At 37.9% G+C, this 27,927-nt stretch overlaps 2 protein-coding genes across 3 annotated transcripts in view; both read right to left on the bottom strand.

The window, feature by feature from the left end:
* Positions 1–712: 712 nt before the first annotated feature.
* On the bottom strand, positions 713–17,672 carry LOC135477959 (coiled-coil domain-containing protein 148-like). The gene is made up of 13 exons (XM_064758196.1): positions 17,593–17,672; positions 17,070–17,228; positions 14,398–14,782; positions 12,966–13,144; positions 11,826–12,024; positions 10,777–10,924; positions 7,399–7,605; positions 5,474–5,614; positions 4,892–5,010; positions 3,939–4,056; positions 3,066–3,116; positions 2,302–2,388; positions 713–998 (listed from the first exon to the last, which is right to left on the bottom strand). Exons 2-13 carry the CDS (start codon positions 17,134–17,136, stop codon positions 849–851), a joined length of 1,851 nt encoding a protein of 616 aa, XP_064614266.1. The 5' UTR covers positions 17,137–17,228; positions 17,593–17,672; the 3' UTR covers positions 713–848.
* Positions 17,673–24,745: 7,073 nt separating this feature from the next.
* Positions 24,746–27,927, bottom strand: part of LOC135478071 (polypeptide N-acetylgalactosaminyltransferase 13-like) — a 33,289-nt gene continuing 30,107 nt past the window's right edge. For both annotated transcript variants that reach the window (XM_064758338.1, XM_064758337.1), the window contains exons 13-14: positions 25,989–26,067; positions 24,746–24,884 (exon numbers count right to left, since the gene is read on the bottom strand). In XM_064758338.1, the coding sequence (XP_064614408.1) occupies positions 24,829–24,884; positions 25,989–26,067 (135 nt within the window). In that variant the 3' untranslated portion in view covers positions 24,746–24,828. The remainder of the gene's footprint in view (positions 24,885–25,988; positions 26,068–27,927) is intronic.

Below are 27,927 nucleotides of genomic sequence, written 5' to 3'. Positions count from 1 at the left end.
AACAATCACTCTATGAGGTATGATAAAGTGATATGATGATGGGTTATTTGGGATGAGGAAGTTTCTTTTACTATTGCTTGACAAACAATTGCATGTACGTGGACACGAGCACCTGAAATAACAAGATCCAGTTTTCACGTCTCATACAACTCTATCTCTCATTTAGATTATGGCCCTTCCCTTGTTTCTTGATGGGACTTCTGTTTAGGGAGAAGACATACAGTTGGTAGCAAGGCCAAGGCAAGACAGATGAATGCAGAACTTCAGCTTAGGTGGTGAGTTTTGAAATTCATAGTAAGTAATACACACACATCTGTGCTTTACATGTATCAAAGCCAGAGTTCCTTACATGCAGTACTGTGTAATTTACAGTAATATTTGAACACAGCTGATGCCATGTGTCTCCTGGGTGGGTTGCTGGGGTTTCATTTTGGACATGACAGTTTGTGTTTAGTTCTGTTGAACACAGTTGACTCCATGTCTCCTGAGTGAGTGGATGTGTCTCTTGGACATGACAGTGTGTGTTCAGTTCTGCTGAACACAGTTGGCTCCATGACTCTCCTTGGTGGGTGGATGGGTGGGTGTCATTTTGGACATGACAGTTTGTGTTCTGTTCTGTTGAACACAGTTGAATCCATGTCTCCTGAGTGAGTGGACATGACAGTTTGTGTTTAGTTCTGTTGAACACAGTTGACTCCATGTCTCCTGAGTGGGTGGATGGGTGGGTGTCATTTTGGACATAACTGTTTGTGTTTAGTTCTGTTTGAACACTGATCACTCCATGTCTCCTGAGTGAGTGGATTGGTTTCATGGACATGGCAGTTTGTCCTGGACAAGACTCTTTGTTTTTAGTTATATTTGAACACTGTTGACTCCATGTCTCTCCTGGGTGGGTGGATGGGTTTTATCTTGGACATGACATGCCTAGCATAGTCTGACTGCATCACCCCTGCCTCCCTAAGCCTGGCCTCTAGCCTCACCCTGGGGTCACCAATCACCTGTTACATATAAAAAAAGTATGTGATCAAACAATGTTACGTTTCTGGGAAGGTACATGTACAGTAAACATGACTTAATCTTTAAACTTTTCATAAATGAATGAAAAGTATTCCATAATCTTTTCTACTGAAATGTGATTTGAATTTTATGTTTTTTTTTGTTTTTTTTTTTATTTTGGGTTGAACAACACACTTGCAACAAACTGTTTTACTCTACTGATCAAATCCTACTTGTTAGTACTGAAATGGAATCTCTATGAATACTGTCTGCTCTATCCTCCACTAATAATCCTGTATACTGTCATATGAGTCAAATGCATGTTCTGTCGTTCTCAAGGCTCTGTCATATCAGAACTACCACTACTTACAAGTATATGTAAAACCTCTACAGTTCTTATGGTGGTAGTCAATAGCAGCTGATTTGAATCACAAGAAATGTGACAAAATTGGGCAAGCATGTACATTTATGGAGCTCATGTAAGTGTGACTAGATAATGAAGTACATGTACATGTATAGTGTAAGCAAATGTGAGTGTGACTAGGCCATTCAGTGCCTGTACAGTGTAAGCAAATGTGAGTGTGACTAGACCATGAAGTATCTGTATAGTGTAAGCAAATGTAAGTGTGGCTAGACCATTAAGTACATGTATACTGTAAGCAGTTGTAAGTGTGACTAGGCCATTCAGTACCTGTACAGTGTAAGCAAATGTAAGTGTGACTAGAACATTAAGTACAAGTATAGTGTAAGCAAATGTAAGTGTGACTAGATCATTCAGTACCTGTATAGTGTAAGCAAATGTAAGTGTGACCAGACCACTCCGTACCTGTATAGTGTAAGCAAATGTAAGTGTGACCAGACCACTCCGTACCTGTATAGTGTAAGCCAATGTAAGTGTGACCAGACCACTCCATACCTGTATAGTGTAAGCCAATGTAAGTGTGACCAGACCACTCCATACCTGTATAGTGTAAGCCAATGTAAGTGTGACCAGACCACTCCATACCTGTATAGTGTAAGCCAATGTAAGTGTGACCAGACCACTCCATACCTGTATAGTGTAAGCCAATGTAAGTGTGACCAGACCATTAAGTACAAGTATAGTGTAAGCAAATGTAAGTGTGACCAGACCATTAAGTACAAGTATAGTGTAAGCAAATGTAAGTGTGACCAGACCATTAAGTACAAGTATAGTGTAAGCAAATGTAAGTGTGACCAGACCATTAAGTATATGTACAGTGTAAATCATCGGCAGAAGAATAGTTTGAAAAACAAATTCAGTTCAGTATGGTACAGTTTACAAACCTGTTTCTCTGTGAAGGTGTGCACATCAAACAGAGGCTTCTGCAATTCTACATCTGCTTCTTCTCCCAACAGTCTGTTCCTCCAGGCCTGCAAAATTATTAAAAACTGATTGATTGACTGAGTGAATGATTTATAGCCCATTATGGAACTCATAAATCTCCTTCGCCACCTGTAACAAAACCGTTCAAAACTGTGAGCTCTTTTGTTCTTTTGTTTTTTTCTTAATTTCATCACAATTATTGGTGTATCAGTGCTGAAGCTAACATGAAGTTTACAAACATTGCAGTGTGTTTGGTGTAAGGAAATGTAAGTGTGACACAGAAGAAAACTGTGTGTTACACTGTGATTTGGAACTTTTGTGTACCTCGTCCTCAAGTCTCCCATTCTGTTGATTTTCAGGTCGTGTACAGTGTACAAGTCAAAGTGTAGTTAGCCTTTTACAACAACGTCAACACATGATGTACCACTCATTGTATTTACAGGCATGGGAATTGATTGTCAGAAGTATGTCTGAAGTGTTTCAAAAAAGTCTGAAAATTCATCACCCTAACTCCAAATAACAATAGCAATCAGCAGGTCTGATGAAGCCCGTTGCTTTTTGTTTTTCACATTTTAAACTACAAAGTCTGAAATCTATAAACAGGAGAAAAAATTCCCATGCCTGATGTATTACGGTTAATTGACTAAAATTTTGCCGTGAAAAGGTGGATTTTTAGCTGCAAATTAATGTGACACTTTGGGCTGAAATTATGACAACAACTGACCTCCGTATTTCGAACCACTCTGGCCGGATCTGATTCAGCCACAATTCTGACCTGAAACAGGAAAGCCAAATTTTGAAAACAAAATGTAAATACATCTACATAAGTGGGAAGGTCTGCCAACAACCTGTGGATGGTCGTGGGTTTTCCCTGGGCTCTGCCCAGTTTTCTCCCATCATTAACGCTGGTTGCTGTCATTTAAGCGAAATATTCTTGAGTAAGGCATGAAACACCAATAAAATAAATAAATAAATACATCTATACTGAAATAACATGTGAAATGGAAAATCATAACGGTAGTTTTGTTGAAAGAGGTCTTGAGCTGAAAATAATAATGATAAATCTGTTATCAGTGTACCAGACAGTAAAAACACAAGAAAAATTCTGTACAGAAAAATACGAACAAGGGGATTATTATAAATTGTCCCTACATCATTGATGATCCTCAACTGCCACTGGCTGATCATGCTGACATGCACTTGTCGGAGCTGCAGGCCATCCTACAGCCAGGATAAAGGTTATGTCAATCATGTATTACTGTGCAGACAGACATGATTTTTCTTTGTGACACGGACTTTGAACCCTGCGTTGCTGACACTGCGCAGACTGACATCAATTTTCTTTGAGACACTGCATTCCATACCGCATTATTGTGAGGTAACGCCACCATATCAGAGCTTACGTACCATCGACATGGCTTACTTGATTTTTCCTTAGCTCAGCTTTATATATGTGCTGGAATTTCTTTCTATGTAATAAACGTTGTACGAACAAAATTGCTATCCAAAAAAAAGGGCACATGTATATGGGGAATTATACAGCGTTTAAACTCACATGTACCCTTCTCCACACACAGATAACTTATGGAATTCTGACCTGCTCTCTGAGCGCATCCAGTCTACGCTCTTTCTCTTCTTCTTCCCTGATTCTCTCCCTTTCCTTGGCTTTCCTGTCTTCATCCTTTTGTTGACACACCTCCTCTCGATATTTCACTCTGCAGAACAAGAAATCAAAATCTGCCATGTAAATTATTGTTCATTTTTCACGAAAACGATTATGTTCACAAGATTTTCAAAAGTTTGTTCATAACTTTGGAACAAACAGAATGCATTTGTTGAAGAAATGTAACAGTCAATCGATTATTTGAAGTTTATGATCACACTAACCATTATTTCTTTAAGTTATTTGCAGTGTTTGCAGTGATAGAATAAGATGCAGTCATATTCACAGTACTCTCCCCTGATTGTTAACACATCACACATGCACTAAAACACCCCATATCATTCCGTTGATGCACACTCAGTTACAGTATACCAAAGACACCTGATATGACACCCTGTTGTGACCATAGCAGAAACACCAGATATGACACCATGTCGTGTAACAATGTATCAGAAACATCACTGACAGACTGAGACATGGTCATCATGACCTAATATGACCCACGGCATAGGCAAATAAAAACCATACTCTTCACTACAATTTCTTAAGAATGTCAGCCATGTTTATGGGCAGATGAAACCGGACACACCAGAGTAAACCACCATGCCATCGTTCCTGACAACCTCCTGTCTTAAAGCCACAGCTGCCGTACCAGTGAAAAGCTGATTCAAACCTCTGACCTTCTTAATCTGCAATCAATGAGAGGAGCAAGCCCAATGAAAGGAGCAAGCCCAATGAGAGGAGCAAGCCCAGTGAGAGGAGCAAGCCCAATGAAAGGAGCAAGCCTAGTGAGAGGAGCAAGCCCAATGAGCCAGCAGTCACATTCATACTTACAACTAGATATAGTTACACATTATGAAAACAAAACACTAAGGAATATTCCTCACCTTTGCCGATCATACTCCGCCTGCTCAGCTAACATCTGCTTCATCTCCTCAAGTTTTCTTTGTTCTTCTTCCTCAGCTTTCTGCTTCACAAGGTTTTTCTCTTCTTGAAATTTATGGATCTATAATGAATTAATGTAACATTATTTACAAATCTGTGCTCAAACACACTGGAACATCCTTCTCATTGCTATTTTAGTGTGCATATACCCATGAATATTCTAGCACAAATGCAATTTAACTTTTCTTTTAACAGAATGAAACTGTTTACATTTCACCTTAATTTGACTCCATTACAAAACTGCTGAAATATTATGCAGAAATATGCTTACAGTGAGACAGAATTCTATTTCAGAACATTTCTATTTTTTACTGACTTACTGTATTTGACTCAAAATTTTTTCCATGATTTAGAAAGGTGTCTTGATGTTTGGAATGATATTCTAGTGGAAAAATTTAAGTTTCAGCATCAAAAAACAGTGTTTTATTTGCCTCTAAAAATATACTTTATTTGGTAAATTTTACATCATATACTTGTACAGTAATTTATGATGAGATAGCTGTACTAGAAAAATTTCGAGCAACCTTTTCTTTTTCCACTTTGCGTCTCTTTTTCTCCTTTTCATCCTCCAGCCTCATCTGCTCCTCAGCTTCTTTTCGTCTTCTCTCCTCTATCTGATTCTCCAGCAACATCGCCTCCATTTTCTGCTCTCGCCATTTCACCACCTGACAACATCCAACGACATAGTAGCTTGTTTTTGTTTGTTTCTTTCTTTTCCTGGAGTTTTTAAAATTATTTTCAACATTTTTTTCCACTGCAAACAAACTCATAGTGATGCCAAAATACACCCGACATGACATCCACCCAGTTAAGGTACATACTGATTTCAGAGTTTTAGTTATGTTACATATCATGCCATTACACAAATAAAATCATACTATTTAACAACTTGATTAAAAACAACTTAAGAAAACTTCATCTGACCTAATCCCAACTACCTACAGTATTTTATACAGGTCTCTCTGGACGTTATCTTTACTGCATTATCACACAGTGTTTTACACAGGTCTCTCTGAACATAATCTTCACTGCTTTATCACACAGTGTTTTACACAGGTCTCTCTGAAAATAATCTTTACTGCTTTATCACACAGTGTTTACACAGGTCTCTCTGAAAATAATCTTCACTGATTTATCACACAGTGTTTTACACAGGTCTCTCTGGACGCAATCTTTACCAAATTATCACACAGCATTTTACACAGGTCTCTCACCAAATGAAATCTTGATATAATATCTAATTCTACAGCGTTTTATGTAGATGTCTCCGGACGTAATCTCGACTATCTTATCCTACAGCATTTTACACAGGAACATGTATCACCAGACCTAATTACCTTTAATATCATACAGCATTTTCTACAGGTCACCCTGGACATAATTACCTTACCATACAGTGTTTTGCACATCTCTCTGGACATAATAACCTTACCATAAAGTGTTTTGTACATGTCTCCTCAAATGTTATTTCCTTATCATACAGCATTTTACACTGTCTCTCTGCTGTAATTACCTTATCAAACAGTGTTTTACACATCTCTCCAGATGTAATTTTCCTTACCATACAGCATTTTACACTGTCTCTCTGCAGTAATTACCTTATCATACAGTGTTTTACACATTTCTCCAGATGTAAATTTCCTTACCATACAGCATTTTACACTATCTCTCTGCAGTAATTACCTTATCATACAGTGTTTTACACATTTCTCCAGATGTAAATTTCCTTACCATACAGCATTTTACACTATCTCTCTGCAGTAATTACCTTATCATACAGTGTTTTACACATTTCTCCAGATGTAAATTTCCTTACCATACAGCATTTTACACTGTCTCTCTGCCGTAATTACCTTATCATACAGCATTTTACACATCTCTCCAGATGTAAACTTCCTTACCATACAGCATTTTACACTGTCTCTCTGCCGTCATTACCTTATCATACAGTGTTTTACACATCTCTCCAGATGTAAATTTCCTTACCATACAGCATTTTACACTGTCTCTTTGCCGTAATTACCTTATCATACAGTGTTTTACACATCTCTCCAGATGTAAATTTCCTTACCATACAGCATTTTACACTGTCTCTCTGCCGTAATTACCTTATCATACAGCGTTTTACACATCTCTCCAGATGTAAATTTCCTTACCATACAGCATTTTACACTGTCTCTCTGCGGTAATTACCTTATCATACAGCATTTTACACATCTCTCCAGATGTAAATTTCCTTACCATACAGCATTTTACACTGTCTCTCTGCCGTAATTACCTTATCATACAGCATTTTACACATCTCTCCAGATGTAAATTTCCTTACCATACAGCATTTTACACTGTCTCTCTGCGGGTAATTACCATATCATACAGCGTTTTACACATCTCTCCAGATGTAAATTTCCTTACCATACAGCATTTTACACTGTCTCTCTGCTGTAATTACCTTATCATACAGCGTTTTACACAGGTCTCTCTGCTTCTGTTTGCAGTCTTCCAAGGCAGATTCCAGTTCCTGGGTGACACAGGCCTCAGAGAACACCACCTTAGCTTTGTTCATTAGCTCTCGTCGATCTCTCTGCCAGTCATGAAGAATCGATTTGTGGCGGTTACAGTAATACTTGTACCCTAACCACCAGTGTTCATGTTCTACCTGACAACACAGAAAAACAAATGGCTCCATTACACTGCCATAGATGGAAATGTCAGGGCTACAGTAATACTTGTACCCTAACCACCAGTGTTCATGTTCTACCTGACAACACAGAAAAACAAATGTCCCCATTACACAGTCATAGATGGACATGTCAGGGCTACAGTAATACTTGTACCCTAACCACCAGTGTTCATGTTCTACCTGACAACACAGAAAAACAAATGGCTCCATTACACTGCCATAGATGGACATGTCAGAGCTACAGTAAAACTTGTACCCTAACCACCAGTGTTCATGTTCTACCTGACAACACAGAAAAACAAATTTCTCCATTACACGGTCATAGATGAACATGTCAGGGCTACAGTAATACTTGTACCCTAACCACCAGTGTTCATGTTCTACCTGACAACACAGAAAAACAAATTTCTCCATTACACGGTCATAGATGAACATGTCAGGGCTACAGTAATACTTGTACCCTAACCACCAGTGTTCATGTTCTACCTGACAACACAGAAAAACAAATGTCTCCATTACACAGTCATAGATGGACATGTCAGGGCTACAGTAATACTTGTACCCTAACCACCAGTGTTCATGTTCTATCTGACAACACAGAAAAACAAATGGCTCCATTACACAGTCATAGATGGACATGTCAGGGCTACAGTAATACTTGTACCCTACCCACCAGTGTTCATGTTCTACCTGACAACACAGAAAAACAAATGGCTCCATTACACCGCCATAGATGGAAATGTCAGGGCTACAGTAATACTTGTACCCTAACCACCAGTGTTCATGTTCTACCTGACAACACAGAAAAACACATGGCACCATTACACAGTCATAGATGGACATGTCAGGGCTACAGCAATACTTGTACCCTAACCACCAGTGTTCATGTTCTACCTGACAACACAGAAACACAAATGGCTCCATTACACAGTCATAGATGGACATGTCAGGGCTACAGTAATACTTGTACCCTAACCACCTGTGTTCCTGTTCTACCTGACAAAACAGAAAAACAAATGTCTCCATTACACAGTCATAGATGGACATGTCAGGGCTACAGTAATACTTGTACCCTAACCACCAGTGTTCATGTTCTACCTGACAACACAGAAAAACAAATGTCCCCATTACACAGTCATAGATGGACATGTCAGGGCTACAGTAATACTTGTACCCTAACCACCAGTGTTCATGTTCTACCTGACAACACAGAAAAACAAATGGCTCCATTACACTGCCATAGATGGACATGTCAGAGCTACAGTAAAACTTGTACCCTAACCACCAGTGTTCATGTTCTACCTGACAACACAGAAAAACAAATGTCTCCATTACACAGTCATACATGGACATGTCAGGGCTACAGTAATACTTGTACCCTAACCACCAGTGTTCATGTTCTACCTGACAACACAGAAAAACAAATGGCTCCATTACACTGCCATAGATGGACATGTCAGGGCTACAGTAATACTTGTACCCTAACCACCAGTGTTCATGTTCTACCTGACAACACAGAAAAACAAATGTCTCCATTACACGGTCATAGATGGACATGTCAGGGCTACAGTAATACTTGTACCCTAACCACCAGTGTTCATGTTCTATCTGACAACACAGAAAAACAAATGGCTCCATTACACTGCCATAGATGGACATGTCAGGGCTACAGTAATACTTGTACCCTAACCACCAGTGTTCATGTTCTACCTGACAACACAGAAAAACAAATGGCTCCATTACACTGCCATAGATGGACATGTCAGGGCTACAGTAATACTTGTACCCTAACCACCAGTGTTCATGTTCTACCTGACAACACAGAAAAACAAATGGCTCCATTACACTGCCATAGATGGACATGTCAGGGCTACAGTAATACTTGTACCCTAACCACCAGTGTTCATGTTCTACCTGACAACACAGAAAAACAAATGTCTCCATTACACGGTCATAGATGGACATGTCACGGCTACAGTAATACTTGTACCCTAACCACCAGTGTTCATGTTCTACCTGACAACACAGAAAAACAAATGTCCCCATTACACAGTCATAGATGGACATGTCAGGGCTACAGTAATACTTGTACCCTAACCACCAGTGTTCATGTTCTACCTGACAACAGAAAAACAAATGTCTCCATTACACGGTCATAGATGGCCATGTCAGGGCTACAGTAATACTTGTACCCTAACCACCAGTGTTCATGTTCTACCTGACAACACAGAAAAACAAATGTCTCCATTACACAGTCATAGATGGACATGTCAGGGCTAGAGCAATACTTGTACCCTAACCACCAGTGTTCATGTTCTACCTGACAACACAGAAAAACAAATGGCTCCATTACACTGCCATAGATGGACATGTCAGGGCTACAGTAATACTTGTACCCTAACCACCAGTGTCCCTGTTCTACCTGACAACACAGAAAAACAAATGTCTCCATTACACTGCCATAGATGGACATGTCAGGGCTACAGTAATACTTGTACCCTAACCACCAGTGTTCATGTTCTACCTGACAACACAGAAAAACAAATGTCTCCATTACACAGTCATAGATGGACATGTCAGGGCTACAGTAATACTTGTACCCTAACCACCAGTGTTCATGTTCTACCTGACAACACAGAAAAACAAATGTCTCCATTACACAGTCATAGATGGACATGTCAGGGCTACAGTAATACTTGTTCATGTTCTACAACAAACAAAAGAAAAAAACAATGGGGTAATAAGCTTTTAAATTTTGCTGGGAGAGAATCTGAGTGAAATACCTGGAGAGAAACTGAACATAAACATCAACAAACAATGTCCATTAAACTAAAATATAACAGCTGAAGTGCAGAACTCCTCAACTCTGAACAATAAATGTCCCATTTGATAAAACCACAGTGGAGTAATCTGCTTCCATTTTAAAATTCATCTGGAGTAAAGCATCTCTGTAAGAAAGCAGTCAATTCATGGCACAAACTAAGGGAAAAGCTTTCGTAAATACTTGCTTGTACAGGTGTGTGCAACAACTACTTGGGAGAAGATCTGAAGGACACATTTGTGATTTTAACAAACTTCTCCCTTACTCTATAAGAAGATGTGTAAGCTTAACCTGAAAACCAGTACTGACAGCACTGCTCAACTAACCACATGGAATCTGGTTTTGTGAGGAAGATGTTTGCTGATTCTGTCCAGGATTAGAGCTCTTCTGTTTGGGAGGTCACAAGGGTACTGTTCATGAATAATTTGGAACATGAAATGATCATCTTCACTCCATCCACCATTCTGGTCCTGACTAAAAAAAAAATTAAAAACAAAAAAAAACAACAAGATCGAAAAAAAAAAACACTTATCTTCTACATTTACTTTATTTTGGGAGAGTTTAAATTGTACCAAAGAAATGATACATGTTGCTTTGTAGGATATAACCCGACACTATACGAGAAAATATGGTAAGTTCTTGTCTTCTTTTCACTCTAACTAATGATAAAGATTGGGATTTTAAGGAAATTAATAGTGAGGGACGTATTCTAACAAAATCACAATAAAAACTTTTGGCCATGTCTACAGTGTTGGTTGGGTCAATCACGACAAACATATTTTTGTTTGTATACTACAGTATGTTATTAGGGTCAATTCCACAAAGCCAGTTTTGACATAAGTCAAAATTTGAAACATGGTTTTAAAGTTTATTTTCAGGCCCTGTAAATTATAATTTTGACCACCTCATAAATGTTAAGACAAATGTGTGAAAATTTCACCTTCTAAAACCAAGAACTAAGCACTGTGACAACGTTTTAAATTTTTACTTTAATAAGTCATAAAATCATAATAAATTGGTCGTTGGTGCTATCAACTATATTTAGATTTCCTTTCATAGTGAGCCTCATTAAAACCAGTAAAACCATTCCTGGCCAAATCGTAACTCACTGGCTTAGTAAGCAAGCAGTGTCCTCTAGTCCTCTAGGCATGCTAGGCAGCAGGTTCAAATCTAGCCTAGACCCTTTCGTTCAGATCAAACCAGCTGCATGTATATAATAAGTGAAGAGTTTTATCAAGTATCATTGAAATGGCAGTGGCTTTCTCCATCAGCCACTCCCGTTTCTTCCACCACAAATCTGTCTATGATGTATGAGGGATAGATTACTAGCTACAGCCTTAAACACTAATGAAATAATAGACTACATAACCAATACCTCAAAACAGAGCGGTGTTGCTCCTCCAATGCTGACAGTCTTTCCAGGTACTTTTCATCAATCAGGATAAACTGTTGTAAAATTGAAGCCTTGAAATCCATATCAGGACACTCCAGGTCAAAGGCTTCCTCGGGAATGCCTTGATCCCGCGGCATGTGGGATTCTGGGAGATACGCGTTATACAACTCAGCTAAACTTCCTGAAAGAAAAAACAAAGAAAACAACATAACTCAAAATAACAACAACTTATGAAAAGAACATAGTTACATGTGTGGAACACTGAATAAATTTTATTTATTTCTACGACTGTTGTTTAACAGAACACTCGAGGACTTTTCACTTTGTATACAATGATGGTTAGCTTTATGGGTGGAGGAGTGTCAAGGATAAACCAACGACTTTTGGCAAGTTTCAGACGAACTACATATACACACGTATGACAGCCATATTGGAGGAAGACAAGTGGTCTTCCACAAACATTATATGTGCAAACAGCCAAACAAAGTGCCATCAATGGCTTTAATTTATACTGTCACCAATGTCCCACAAACTGTATGCGGAGGACAGTCGAAGAAATTTTTTGATGGGATAAATTGTATGCACTGTGTCAAATAAATAGACTGCTTGCTCCTGAGTTGTCATGAAAATTGGCTGAAATTTTCAGCCATGCAATGGGGTGATATGCTTGAATCTATCACTCAAATGTTGGGCTGCATCATTTCCTCAGGTTTCTGGAACATGATTTTATAATTACATTTATAAGCTAACTGAAAAGGTAATTTATTATTGGGCAAAAAATGAACTCAGCCAAACAGTTTAGTCGTCCTCAAGAATATTTCACTTATAGGACGGCGGCCAGCATCATGGTGGAAGGGAACAGGGCACAGGCAGGGGGGAAACCCATGACCATCCACAGAGTGCTGGCACACCTTCCCACGAACAGGCTAGAGAAGAAGCCATGGTGAGCTGAACTTGAATTCACAGCCACCACATTAGTGAGAGGCTCCTGGGTCATTCACCATGCCGGTATTACCTTGGCTGCTTAGGCCCCCAGCTGGAAATTCTTCAACACCCAAATCAAATGCTTAAACACTGTTATACAAACACGCTTATCAAATGCTATAAGAATGACGATCAGACCTAGCTTAAGTTCTCTCTCCAGTGACACACGGTCATTCTGCAGTCTCCTGAGAATCTCCCTCTGCTGATGCCACACGTTATCCACCATACAGCGAATCTCCACGTGTTTCTCCACAGCCTCCGGAGTACCGTTCCTCAACTCAGCCTGATTCTCCGTCAACCAGTACTGCAGGTCCTCTCTGGTTAACATATGAACTCAATCCATAATAAAATTGTCACCATAAATGTAGAAATTGAAAAAAAATTAAAAAAATTTAAAAAAAAAGAATTGTTGGAGAAATAATCATTAATACATATACATTGAATACTGAGATCATTGTATCTTCATTAAAATAGAATATGCTTTCAATGAACTAAATTTTCAATCCAAAAAAAATGCACTTCGGACACAAACAAAGTCACAGAACATCTCTTTTGGTTCTGAAACTTACATTCCTCAAGAAGGATGTCATTTCTACCTTCAAACCAAACCTCAAAATAAATAGGACAAAATACATTAAAGTACATGTAGCTTAGCAATGGGTGAAAGTTTGGGCCATTTACCGTGTAAGAAATAATTATCCTTTCTCAGTATAAACTGAGCAATAGTATTATTTCCATGAGGCATGCTTACGCAGTAAAAGCTACATACCCTCATTCTTTAACGTTTTCATCCACCCCTGCAGCCAATATTTTGAAACATTCTGAGAGAACTATGAGGTGTAGAGAAATAATTTGCACAGTATTATAAAGCTTATGTCTTTAGGGACACAGAAAAATCATTTTTAGGCTCATTTTCATAATAAATGTATACATAAATTTCACAGAAAAAAGTGCTTTAGTGGTTGAAAAGGTTGAAGATTTACAGTATCCAGGGATCCCCAATGTTTCATTAGACCATGAGAGTGGATAGAAACCAGACAAAATGGATAGAACATCTTAATTCTGTGGTAATTCAATTATGAGCTCTATTTGGTACATGTAGGCTAAAGGTTGAAGTTCCTTTCCCTATCCATGTTTTCCTATTTCCCTATCCATGTTTTCCTATTTCCCTATCCATGTTTTCCTATTTCCCTATCCATGTTACCTTGTTATTCATGTTATTCTGCCCTTTTCATTTGCCGGAAAGAAAATAAATAATTTCCTACAGACTGACCCTGTTTTTTTCTGACAGCATCAGGTTACATGCAACAAACAATCTTTTAATGATGACCCCATGGGTGTAGGCTGTATACAGTAAATCTTCAACCTTTTCAACCACTAAAGCCTTTTTTTTTCAGTGAAATTTATGCATGCAATTAACATGAAAATGACACTAAAAATGATGTCTTGTATCATTGAAGATAAAACATCATAAAACGGTGCATACTATTTCTCTACACCCCACAGTTCTCTCAGAATATTTCAAATCATTAGTTGCAGAAGTAGTTAAGATCACAAAAAACTAATCTACCTCAGCGCCCAAATTGGACTGGTGGTGGCCTCTTTGAACTTTGCAAAATCTGACGCAAGCAAATTCTCAAAATCTTCCAAATCTTGGAAAAGCTGCGTGCACTGAGGATCAAGTAATCCTTGTCTAATGTGAATGTCAATGTCGGCCTGTAGTTTCTTTCGATGGCTGTTCAAGCGGCTAAATTCTTTTTGCCAAATCATCTTGTGTTGCTTCAGAATGTGGCCTTCTTTTGTTTGTTTTGACATCTGTTCAATTTTCTTCATCTTAATTAAGGATTTGTGGGAGGAGAATTTTTTCTCCGTCGCCATGGCACGGAGTTTCTCATAATCCACCTGACCATATTTGTCACTGCCCAATCCATCAGTCACTCGGCGAACTAACGTATCTGAGTAAAGAAAAACAAATACAGCCATAAGTTATAAGCTTTTCCAGCTTATATGTACATGCATTCACAAAAAAAAACAATACATCTCTCTATCAGTACAACTCAGTTCATTACAGCCTCATTCAAAGTACAAAGTTCACAAATTCGTACATTCTTTTGAAAGTTTCAGTAAAGAAAAGTTTCAGATTCTTGCATGTATGTATGTATTCACAGGGTTTAACATTCTATTTAAAAATTTTTCAGTCATATAACGAGGTGTCATTTGGTGTGTGTACATATACTGTGTTTGTCTTGTGGCAGGGAGAGTCCATGTCTGCTGCCAACCAATCAGGTTTCCTTGCTCTAGCCACTCAGTGCTGAGCGCCAAGCGAGGCAACAGCAAGTATCATTCTTATTGTCTTTGTATGACCTGACTGGGACTTGAACCCCAGGTCTCCCGATTCTTTGAACTAGGAAACTTGATTATCATTTCATAATTCAATGAAAGCCATGAGATCGTCCTGGTTTGACTTACAGTGAACATCCAGTATCACACAGCCTATTCATGTGCTATAGGATATATGCACGCATAAATATATATGTTCTTTAGGAGACCTTGCTCCTGATATGATTTAACTGATTGGTAAGTCATTTAGTAGTCATGAATATTTCATTTGTGCGATATCAGTCACACTTATGCAGGGCAACATCCAGAGAAATCTTAGATCTGGAAATCAAACTGAATTCACAAACTGATGGATACCCAAATTAATCAAACTGTATTAAAACTAACATGTAAATTCAACAAAAAATATGTTGATTTACATCATAATCGCATTTTAAAAAGTTAAGTTTCCTTACAAATTTCTTTCATTCACAGACCTAAAAGCTCTCAGAAAGCACCATTTTGAGTTACATTTCATAAAATTTCTTTATGCACGGTCACAATGTCACATTTATATCAGACAGGTTTAGATGTCATTTTAGAAAGTGGATTAAGTAACAGTATTATCATTAATAGGCATTACACTTTCTGAATATAACATATATTCTAGTGCTGAAAATTGGCTGAGACCACTGAGGGTTTCGAACCAGCATCCTCAGAGTCAGGCACGTAATCGCCAGCAATACATGTTAACCGTTGAGACCACTCGACCAACAGGCCTTCCACAAAAATAGAAGGTAGTTGACTGGTAGATTTTACAGCGAACATTCATTACCCCTCTGATGATCACAAACGACAATAGGTGAATCACTCCCTTATGTGAATATATCAGACAAGTTTAGACGGTTAACATGTACTGCTGGTGAATTGCCTGACTGAGGATGCTGGTTCCAAACAGTGGTCTCAGCCAATTTTCAGCACTAGAATCTGTGCTATATTCAGAAAGTGTAATCCCTATTAACGATAATACTGTCACATTTATAGTTTCAGACCAAAACCTTCAATGTTGTTCTGCATATAACACTGTTATGGGTAGAGGAGACCAGGCACAGCCCTGAGGAAATCACAGCACCTTGCCTGCCACCTGATAAACCTCATAACTTAAAGCTTTGGCCAAACCATCAGTATCAGGATACGAACAGGTGACCTATCAGCAAGCTCCGCCATTCAAACTGATGCATGTGCTGCCCTACACTGCCATTTCGCAAAGGTGACAGAAGGCGAAAGAAGGCAGGGAAGATGAAGGTGACAGAAGGCAGGGAAGATGAAGGTGACAGAAGGCGAAAGAAGGCAGGGAAGATGAAGGTGACAGAAGGCAGGGAAGATGAAGGTGACAGAAGGCGAAAGAAGGCAGGGAAGATGAAGGTGACAGAAGGCAGGGAAGATGAAGGTGACAGAAGGCGAAAGAAGGCAGGGAAGATGAAGGTGACAGAAGGCAGGGAAGATGAAGGTGACAGAAGGTAAAAGAAGGCAGGGAAGATGAAGGTGACAGAAGGCAGGGAAGATGAAGGTGACAGAAGGCAGGGAACATGAAAGCTTAGGGAGCTATACTGTGTTTCATACAAAACAGACCCTACATACATTTGAAAGCTTTATTGCAACATGGACACAATTTTAACAATGGATATGATGCCATGTTAACAACAAACCCATTTCATAAACAAATGTCAGTGAGTTGAACACCCCAATTCATTGTGACATATGTTTTTTTGAAGTGCGGTAATGCTGGTTTTTATCACTCCCTGAAACTCTCATATTTTGGTATTTGAAACCTCAGAGCACATTATGACTGATATGAGGTATTATTTCAACACATCTCTCTTTTCACCAAAAGACCTTTGACATTTATGTCGATTAACAGACCTTTCTCGGCTGGATTGCTGTAGAATCTGTGACTGGTGACAAATGTTCTCAAATCTCTTCCACTCATTGTCAGACTCGAACATCAGATTATAGCCTCAACTGTCACTGAAGACAGATTAGATAGCTCGGCCATCAAATGGGTAAACATGCCATGTACATCTGTAAAAACCAAAGTCATAATGCATACCCTGACAAAACAAGACTGAACACATTTGTTTTAAAAATAGGAGATATTTATCACACGATGAACAGAGTGTGTGGATAGTGAACTACTCCAGTTTCCACAAAGCTTTGTACGTCATAATTCTCATGAATTTTTTGAAAAAGATGCTGTTTAGGTTATAGTGTCATTTACTAGAAAAGATACAGAAAACAGATTTACAAAAAATTGTGTGAAAGACATGAAAGAGGGCCCAGGCCACCATCAAATTAGAAGTAAATTCAACATTAACCAACTATCAAGCTAATAAAAGATTTGGAAGTGAAGTACATATGCAGTTCACAAACCATCACAAGAGCTCACCAAAACAGCTTTCTTAAGTAAGGCACACGGGTCATTTCTGTCGAATTCCTGATGATGGACAAACGGCAACGACAGCTAAAGATAGAACCAGAAGAATTGCATACCGGTTCTGAAATGCACATGGGGTTCAGGGGTTTAAACCTGATTCTACCTTTCAAACTAAGAGTAACCTGGGGCTATGGCCTGTAGTTACAATGTAGGCTTAGATGTCATAGACCCAATGGCTATTTCAACTCCTCTCTTCATGTGGGGCATGCAGATTGTCTCAGTATTATAGCCACACTGGGAACCTATGGTAAACCATCCATACTAAAAAACTGTTTTACGCCATATCCAGTAAAGTTTTTCTGCAGTACAACATAGTTGTCAACCCAATGTATATTCCAATAAGTAATGGCATGCCAGTCAAGATTGCTCTGAGGTTAGGTTTGTCAAAAATTTTGTTCCCCCAAGAATAGCCCCAACCAACACCAAAGCGCTTTCAACTTAAGAAACTGATACAGTTACCTGCCCTTGTCAATTATGTCAAGGCTCTCAGTTTTGAGCATCACCAAGGAATCTTGGACTCACGTAACCTAGGAAATATGCAATCGACATTGTGCTTGTGATAAATCAACAGACAAAAAGATAAGGAATATTAGGGCTGTGTAGACATATTTGATGGGTAATTTTTGTCTCAAATGCAGCTGCAATCTGTCACAGCAACTAACCTATGTTTTTAAATGGCCCGAGGTGCTCTCTGACAATAGTTTGGGGCCAACCTTGGCCGAATAAAATTTTGCCACATCTGATGTCAATCTCTGACTAATGGAACACCAGCCCAGACTTCATCAATCATGACCCGCATTCCCTGAAGCAGCAGTCACTTTGTCTTAATTCACCACAATTATGGGTCTTGACAAAGACGTCAAAACAAAGGTTGTGCATTAAACGTGAATTGTGTATGGTTAACCATAGGTTGCCCCTGTGGCTGTAATATTGCGCCCAGTATGAAGAACGGAGTAGAAATTTGTAGAATAGACGTTGTTATGAAATCATACAGTTTACGATGTTTCTGCAAGTATCCAAGAAGTCATCCAGAAAACAAATTAGTCAACTAATGTTAAGTGACTGCAATGTAAATATTTAACTGTAAGTTGACACAGCCTAAAACCTGACTAGAAAAGCCGGACTGCGAGAAAGCGGTTGATCTCTTCCGATCATTGGGTGTTCAAATTTCGTTGCACTGTGTAATCATGAAGGTCATAAATCATTTATTAAGCACTAAAACTATACCGTACTACTTCATTTAGGGCTTGTGAACAAATAAAACTTTAAACAAAAGAAACTACTTCAAACAAATGCTAAAATTACGAATGTAAACAAACCTCAAATTTCCTTCGCAACAATGACAACAGTGTCTGAGTAGGGAATGTACCTCTGAATGACGAAGAGTTACGAAACGGGGGATAATCATGGGGAACTCCGAACCAGGCCATACTGTATTCCATCTAGACTTTGCTATACTGCAGCAAATTACAATTCATCCCCCGGGAGCTTTATCATCGATATGCGAACTAGCTTCAAACCAGCTCCATAAACAAATCCCTGGAATAAGTTACCTGTCTAATTTATGGGACGCCTGGTCTGCTCTTTTCAGGCATGTACATGAACCAGGAATATTTAGTTTCGCGTTATTTTCACATCTGATGGTTGGTAGCCTAATGTCAATGAGATATTATGCTGTAACAGGCCTCTATACTGATAGTACTGGCACATTTGCATATGTTAGTCTATTCGTTTTCACTGTTTTCATTCAAGAATAGTTATCTCCGTCAAAGCTGAAGTCATGATTAACTTCTGTTTGCCGAACAGTCACTGTGCGGAACATTCCGAGCCTGTTAACAGACAAAATACAACGGCACAGGTACATATAAGCCAAGAATTACTTCAGAACCTGTTTACTTAGCACCAAGTACCGCTACCTCTAAACCTTCGCTAACACTCAGCAGTGCTGGTGTAGAGGTATGTGGAGTTAGCACTACTTGTGGGAGGGTTTGTCAATTACTTGTTAAAGGCCAGTCGTTTTGTCCTGCTCTCAGCACATAAGATTCTTTTACTCAATCGGTAAGGCATCTCAGTGAAGCAGCACAAGATAACAGAGGAGTGGAAAATCGTCCTGCAACAAGGAGGCACGTTACATGCACTCTAAGGATTCCTTCGTCGTCATATTATATGTGTGCATAAACTGCACTGAAAGTTGCCCTTTCATATGCGAACAGGTTGAGGATTTAGGGTAAGTCAAACTTAGTCTTAACTTCAAAGCAGTTTACTGCAATGACACATCTTAGGATTTTTTTATGAGTCCTTATCAGTAATACATGAAAATTTGTTGTTTAAATTCAAACCTGAATTCAGGAGTAATAGGCCTACCACAAGTTAAGGTAAAACTGGACTTGTAAATCTAAGGCAGCTTCATGATCCTGGGATAATAGGACTTTTAAGCAATCATTCTTGAATGAGAAAGCTTGCATTACAACCAACACTATATCAATTCAATCTTCTTCTTGCTGCAGGGAGTGGTAGCACTATTGATTTATTTTTTGACTTATTTGATTGGTGTTTAATGCCCTACAAGTACGTAGAGAATATTTCACTTATGCTTCGACAGCTAGCATTATGGTTGGAGGATACATGCTTCACATCATGGCCAGAGACACTGAACATGATTGTTCTGTGGCTGAAATAATATTAAAAAACACCTTAAACCCCACAAAAACAAAAAGTTTAGTGAAGCTTAATGTGGTATTTGTTTATTTATTTATTTGATTTGTGTCTTACGCCGTTTTTAAGAATATTTCACTTACACGACGACAGCCAACATTATGGTGGGAGGTAACCGGGAAGAGCCTAGGGGAAACCCATGACCATCCACAGGTTGCTGGCAGACCTTCCCACACATGGCTAGAGAAGAAGAACGTGGAGCATCAGTAGGCTATAACTGTCCTTAAACATGGCTGCTTGTTATACTGATACATGCAAGTGTCACCCGAGAAACTCGTGCACTCTGTTCATGGATTCTTATAATGGAGAACAAACACCCAAGAAACTCATGCACTCCGTTCATGGGTTCTTATAATGGAGAACAAACACCCGAGAAACTCATGCACTCCGTTCATGGGTCCATACAATGGAGAATAAACTAAGCAAGCGATTTGTAAAATGGACAATTTGGTTTTTATTATTTATCAAGTGAATGGTTATCGTAATTTACCTTCCAATGAAACCAAATTACAAGCATATGATGAGTAGGCCGACCTGTCAGAATGTAAATGTACATATACTCTTATGGCTAAAGCATGAAATACAACAATGTTCTGCAACAATTTATTTTCCTACCATTATTTTACAGTGACTAATTAATGCCGCTTGCTAGAAAATGTATGGCAGCTGTTTAGCAAAACAAAAATAACAAAAACAAATCATCCAAAAATTCTTACTACAAATTAAGCTAACACTTAAAATGATTATACTTAAATAAATTGGTCAAATTTGAATAAATATTTCTCTATTTCTGATGGCAACTCAACACAATCCATGTTTTTCTGCAAAACAAAAATATGTTTTTTAACATACATATACCTGTGAATTGAACGATGATCAATAAAACAAATCCATGCCAAAGTACTGATCACAAAATGATGTGTCATAAAAGTTCATGTATACATGCATGGTTTAGAACCAATTTTTCCTTGATGTTTCAAGCACCCCCCCACCCCCACCCCCCAACTAATAAAAAGACGTTGCCTTTTAGCCTCATCACATGTTGTCGTTTACCCCAGGATTGTTAAGTTTGCAAGAGTCGTCCCACCATGTATGATTTTGCTGTAAAAAATGTTACTACCTTTTTTGTCTTTGCGACAACAATATCAGTTCAAACCAATGCTAATGTTGGCCTAGGCGACACCAATCTAAACTGTTGTTTTACAGGCAGAGTAAATATTTTTCCAATCTCTGAAAAAGATATGAAAATTATTGAAATATAATCTTTCATTGTCAGCTGGCCCATAAAACACAAAATAACATTGGTGATCATCAACCCAACATCCCTTTTCAAATACAAGGGAAATAAAAAGTCCAAAGTGGGCTATATATTTATTTACCTGTATACAGACAATTCATATGGTAGTATATTTTCAGAAGATCTAATTGCCTTAGGCCAACACATCTTACAGGGTTCAAGTCTGAGTTTAGATATTTCAACAAATATAAAAAAGTGTATGTTTTAACTTCACTGCTTTCCAACAAGTTTCACTTTGTACATTCAGTATCAATATATCCATTGTCAACAAGAGTAGCGGAAAAAATTGTGTTATGAGAAGTCATTTGAATTCACCATTTTCATAAATAAATCTCGTAAAGTGCATTGCTCTCCAGCAAAGTATTTAGGACATATACATGGCAATAAAACAACCCAGTCATTCATATTTTAAATAGGAAAAATAAGAGAATTTCATTTATTATTAAAGAAATGTAAAGCCTAAACCCCAAAAGAATGAAATAATTAACAGTGTTCAAAGTAAATGTTCATGGCAAAAAATGGTTACATGTGTGAATTTTAGCTCTTTTTTTATATACAGTACATAGATACAAACCTTCCAGCATGATAAGTATCATAAGTAGTGACAGTATTAAGCTCATTAACAAACCCACCTGCGCTCATATTTCATGAATCACATTATACACAGTTGATAATATGAGAAATCTTTCACTCAATCATGTCATTTTGTAATGATTTTTATCTGTGAAGTGTCAAAGCCATTAGCCCCCACTCAATGTCAGACTGATGATATATGCATCAAATCACAGATACAAAAGCATATCTTTCTTTAATATATTTCATAACTTTTCTTTCAGTACCATAATGTCAGTCTTCACAATGCATAATGTGACCTATTTATATACATGTGATTTTTAACAATGACATTGTCGTCAAAACACTTAATTTTTGCTACAGGACTGCAGCCGATCTAAGATTTGGAATAAATTAATTTGTCCAAAATTTATCTACCATGTTAGTCTTCTTATTGCTAACAGAATCTCATCATTGTGATGTCATAAAACCGATCCATTCTACCCAATCAAAGATATCTTTTTGTGCCTTGTTTTTATTTCATGTACAATTACATTTTACTTTTAAAAATATGCCCATTGTGGAATAAATATATCCCTAATGGGTAGTATGAATCAAGGGACACAACCTTTGCAATACCAGATAAGTGTTGTTCTTCAACTTTTCCACTAAGAAGATAAAATAACTGTACAGATTTTAACTCAATTGAATGCTCTAAACAACGGCAATTTTAGCATCTCATTAAGATGTTAAAAATGCCGTATGAGTGCCGTCTAAATGACATTTACATAAAGACTATGAAAGAGTGATTTGTAATCCACATCATAAGAGATTATTTGAAGGCTAAAGATTAGGTCAAAATTCAAAAAAAGCCATCATTAATGCAAAACTTGCTGGAAACATTTCTCTGAATTCAAGTTCCCTGAAACGCCAACAAAATTTTATAATAATGACTCACCTGATGCAGTGTATATAAATGTAATGATTAAAACCCTTGGATGACACCAGTAAATTTTAACTTTGCAATTTGCCAAATTTTACCTTCTTTGCATATATTTTTACAAATTGTATGCTAATTATTATTTTTTCAGTGGTTTTAAGTTTGTCTGTGGTGAACACTAGACTAGATTTTTCATCTAAATTTCCTATGGATTCAAAATCAAAGGAAACAAAATTTATTGTGTACATTTCTGATGAAAATACAATTATTAAAATAAGGGAAGTAACATCAACATTTTTGATGTTAATCTTTAGGCCATAATTTCACTTAGGTTTTGTGTGCAGATAACTCCTCAGTGGGTTAGTGATAACTCGTTACCATATCTCACACACCCAAACGAGTACACATGTACCTACATTTACATGTATTTCAGACATTTATAGTACACAAACAATGATTACTTCACTGAATGCAATTTTTTTTCATATTAATATTCTCGTAGTTTGTACAGAATATATATATATAAAATTCTTCAATCTGAAGTAGCATGATATGATACAACCTTAAGCTTGCCATTGACAGCACAATGTTGAGTTGTTCTCCTGATTTTTTGGACACAAAACAACTCTGTTTAACAAGTTTCAGTATTGTAACAATTCCACCAGGAAAAAACAAAAACATGTACACTTCTAATCCGATTGAAAAGTCAGTGTTCCAAAAGCAGGGTTCCTGCACATCGTCTGGGATCAGAGTTCTGAACTTTTGAGTACAAATTGTAAAACACAGGAAATTACAGGAAAATACACACAAGTATGTCTGAAATATATCTAGGCATTGTTTGAAATCCCATGGAAAAGTCAGAAGTGTGTTGCTGATACTTATAAAACTACCAGTTCTACATTTTTCAATCAAAATTCTAGAATCATGTTAACAAGATTTACCAAAGTACGCACCATATTATGGATTCATGAACATGACTCAGCTTTAACCCTGACAAAGTACAACAAAGGTTCTAGAATCACTACACGATCCAGCATGAACTCTGACAAAGTACACACCATATCATGGATTCATGAACATGACTCAGCTTTAACCCTGACAAAGTACACCAAAGGTTCTAGAATCACTACACGATCCAGCATGAACTCTGACAAAGTACGCACAAGAGTATGGGTTCATGAACAAGAGCCAGCTTGAACCCTAGCCTACACCACAGGTTCTAGAATTACTACAGCAATCCTGCTAGAACCCTGACAAAGTACACCAAAGGTTCTAGAATCACTACAAAGATCTAGTTTCAACCCCACTGTACACCACAGGTTGTAGAACTATTACAACGATCCTGCTAGTGCCCTGACAAAGTACACCACAGGTTCTAGAATAACCCAGCCAAAGTACACACCAGAGTATGGATTCAGGAACAACATCACCATTCAATCCTACTACAGCACATATAAGCCTGGATTAACGTACCAGCTACAAACTCTGTTTCCTTAAATCTACAGGAAAATGTATGTCTGAGAAGATAAGGATGGTGTCCTGAAATTAGAAGAACTGGGCAACATATGTGTACACATGACTAGCACAGCCATGGATATACAGTAGTTTCAATGTGTATATACACCTAGACATATAATAAAATCTTGTCCCGTCCTGTGAATATTTTCTTCCCTCGGCCATCCAATCACCACTTCATGTCTGTTAGAATCCACTGCTGACCAATGCTGTCATTACATGGGCCTTCAAACAGAAACAAATAATATACCAACAACATAAACAATATCAGTGTGTGTATGAACTAGGCATTGTGGGATTGAATGAAAGGATTGGATGAAGGGCCTGGTTTGGTTCCAACATAGAAAGAGTTTTTTTTGCAGAAAACATGAGGTAATTGAAGTTCTTGATTAAACCTCTCCAAAAGTTTATCTATATATTCGACTGATGTTTTACACCATACTCAAGAATTTCTGACTTTCACAACGGTGGCCAGCGTTATAGTGCAAGGAATTTTGATTGAATTTGATTGGTGTTTTATGCCGTACTCAAGAATATTTCAGTTATACAACGACAGCCAACATTATGGAAGGAAACCAACGATCATCCACAGGTTGCTGCAGTCCTTCCCACTTATGGCTAGAGATAATGTGGGAGGAAACTCCCACAGTTAAATCCACTGACAGCATTCTCAAACTAGTGTACTGTGGCAACTCTAACAAATGACACAGGATAATAAATACATGATTTTAATATTTCAGTTTTATTTTAACTATCAGCAGAAATGAAAATAATTAGACAGCAATCATCGATGTCGACTGGCATTAATTCCTGTGGTGACTGACAAAGCTGTACCCAATCTTGTGACTATATACTTGGATAATGGTAAGATAGCTAGGACTCATTTGGGCAAGTGCAGAGCTTGGTATATAATTGGAAAAGTGGAAAATCAAATTTTTCTGCTGATTTTAAAAATGTTAAGGATGTTACATGTGCCAAGATTTTACCACCTATAATTTTCTGAACATTATAACTGTGGCGAATCAGAGATACTGCTGAGTCAGCAATTTATTTATTCATTTCTTTGATTGGAGTTTTAAGCAGTACTTAAGAATAACTCAATTATACGACGGCAAGCAGCATTATTGCTACAGGATGAAATGTGGCAGACTAGACGAAACCAGGAGAAATTGTCATATGTGATCAGAGAGGACTCCAGCATGAGCTGGATTCGAACTTGTAGTCAGCGCACTGGTGAGAAGCTCCTGGGTTAATGTGTTCCACTATCATGCTAACCACTAAGCCACAGAGGCCCTCCTGAGCCAATAACCCCACTAGGGTTGGACTCACCTATTGAAGGGGTATCAACCTCTGGAGGTTTTGGTTTCCCAAGACACTGGTTACTATTCACATGTTTTAACTGGAGAGTCTGAAACACAATGGTCATACGGAGCTGAAAAAGGTCATTCTTGGGTTAAAGGTCCCACAGAGGTCACAACAAAAACAAAAACAAAATCCGTCTTAATGATGCCAATCAAAAACAGGCAAAAAATTCATTAATTCTGAGTATTTAAACAGAAAATACTTTCAAAAGGGTGAAATTTCTGATGACATTTATTTCTCAATGAAGAAATGAAATTTCTTAAATTACCCACCATGAACAAGGGTAGCTATAATATAACAGCTAGTTATAAATCCAATTATAAACATACATGTATTTTCACAGTAATCTGATATATACATGTACAAACTTAAACCACACTATGAGAAACATTGAGATCAAATAAAATCAGCGACAGATCAAAAGAAATGAGGAAAGTATGCATGCTTGAATTGAACAGAAGGAAGACACATAATTGACGTGAAAATTGACCACAGTATATCGCTGAAAATAAATGTAGTAAACGACCTCGAATTTCACCCAGGATAAAGCTGTCGTACATTTTGCCCAAGTCCGAAAGCCCGTTGATAATGTTGTGAAGGTAGACTCACAAAAAAAAAAAAACCTTTCAGCATCAAAAGTCATATCTAATGAAATTTATTTTGGGGGGCGAAGTTTCAGGTCATCTACCACATTGGTTATTTGTTTTGTTTTTTTTTTTTTGTTTTTTTTTTTACACAGAACTATATGCAGTCGAATAACTGATTTGTTAGATTGTTTTTATTCATTTGAATTACATGTCCCTCTCAATAATTTGAACACTGAGAGTTACAGCTGTAGAAACTACTGATACAGAGCTGATCAAATATGCTTGCCAGGTATACCACAGATGACAAAAAAATCACTGCGATGGGGAAGTGTCAATAATGCTCTGCTAAGAATTCAAACATTTGATGACTAAATATAATCCTGTGCACAAGAATGTTCAATACTGCAATTATTTTAAGAGACTGATTTGATGATGTGTACTGGTATATCAATAATGACATACACTGTATTTGATAAAGCGTATCACAGGCATAAAAATATCAGACATGCATTTACATATCACATCAAACAAAATCAACCACAACCAAGGGGAACAACTCTCTGCACATAAACAAAAGCAGATCAGGTGTTTGAATACAAATGGAAGAAAGAAAACTGCCACCCTTTAGCTTCATCTACATCCGTACACATACATGTCAATTCAGGTTCAAATTCATTGTAAGAAAGGCAAAAAAGTCCACACACTGACCCTCGGTGCTATGCAGCAGTTGTTCAGAACTGTGTGGTAATTTTGTGTTGGTACTGCAGTGTCCCTGGGTGAATCGTACAGTGCAGTGGTTAACTGTGAAGTACTCCACAACAGCTACCACAAGTACTTTGTGGCAGACACATGAGTACTTTGTAACAAACACACAAGTACTTTGTGGCAAATACCCGAGTACTTTATGGCAGACACACGATGACTTTGTGGCAGGCACACAAGTACTTTGTGGCGACCCTACCTTACTATATAGTTCTCACACAGTTCCACTCAACTGTACTTTGTGGTACAGTGTATGGACGTTTCTGCTCAGTACTGCACAGTATACAGTACCACGTAGCGAAGGTTTCGCTCTGCATCCATATACACTTTCATAGTATCCTAAACCCAACCTCACTTCACAAGGCCTTACTGTACATAAGCTAATGCAGTGATCAGTCTCCATATGGAGCTGATGAGTTGTGGCATTACAACGTTGCGGTGACGTCCCGTTGAGCTGTGAACTTTGTTACTGCACCGTGGTTCGTGGGGTAAATCGATGCATTTTTACATGGCTGGGTATATACAATAATTAACATTATCCATAGTCATGTTTTATT

The sequence above is a fragment of the Liolophura sinensis genome, chromosome 11 (assembly GCF_032854445.1).
Source record: "Liolophura sinensis isolate JHLJ2023 chromosome 11, CUHK_Ljap_v2, whole genome shotgun sequence".
Classification (NCBI taxonomy): domain Eukaryota; kingdom Metazoa; phylum Mollusca; class Polyplacophora; order Chitonida; family Chitonidae; genus Liolophura; species Liolophura sinensis.
The sequence above is the reverse complement of the archived record's forward strand: the minus strand, read 5'-3'. Positions and strand labels throughout refer to the sequence as shown.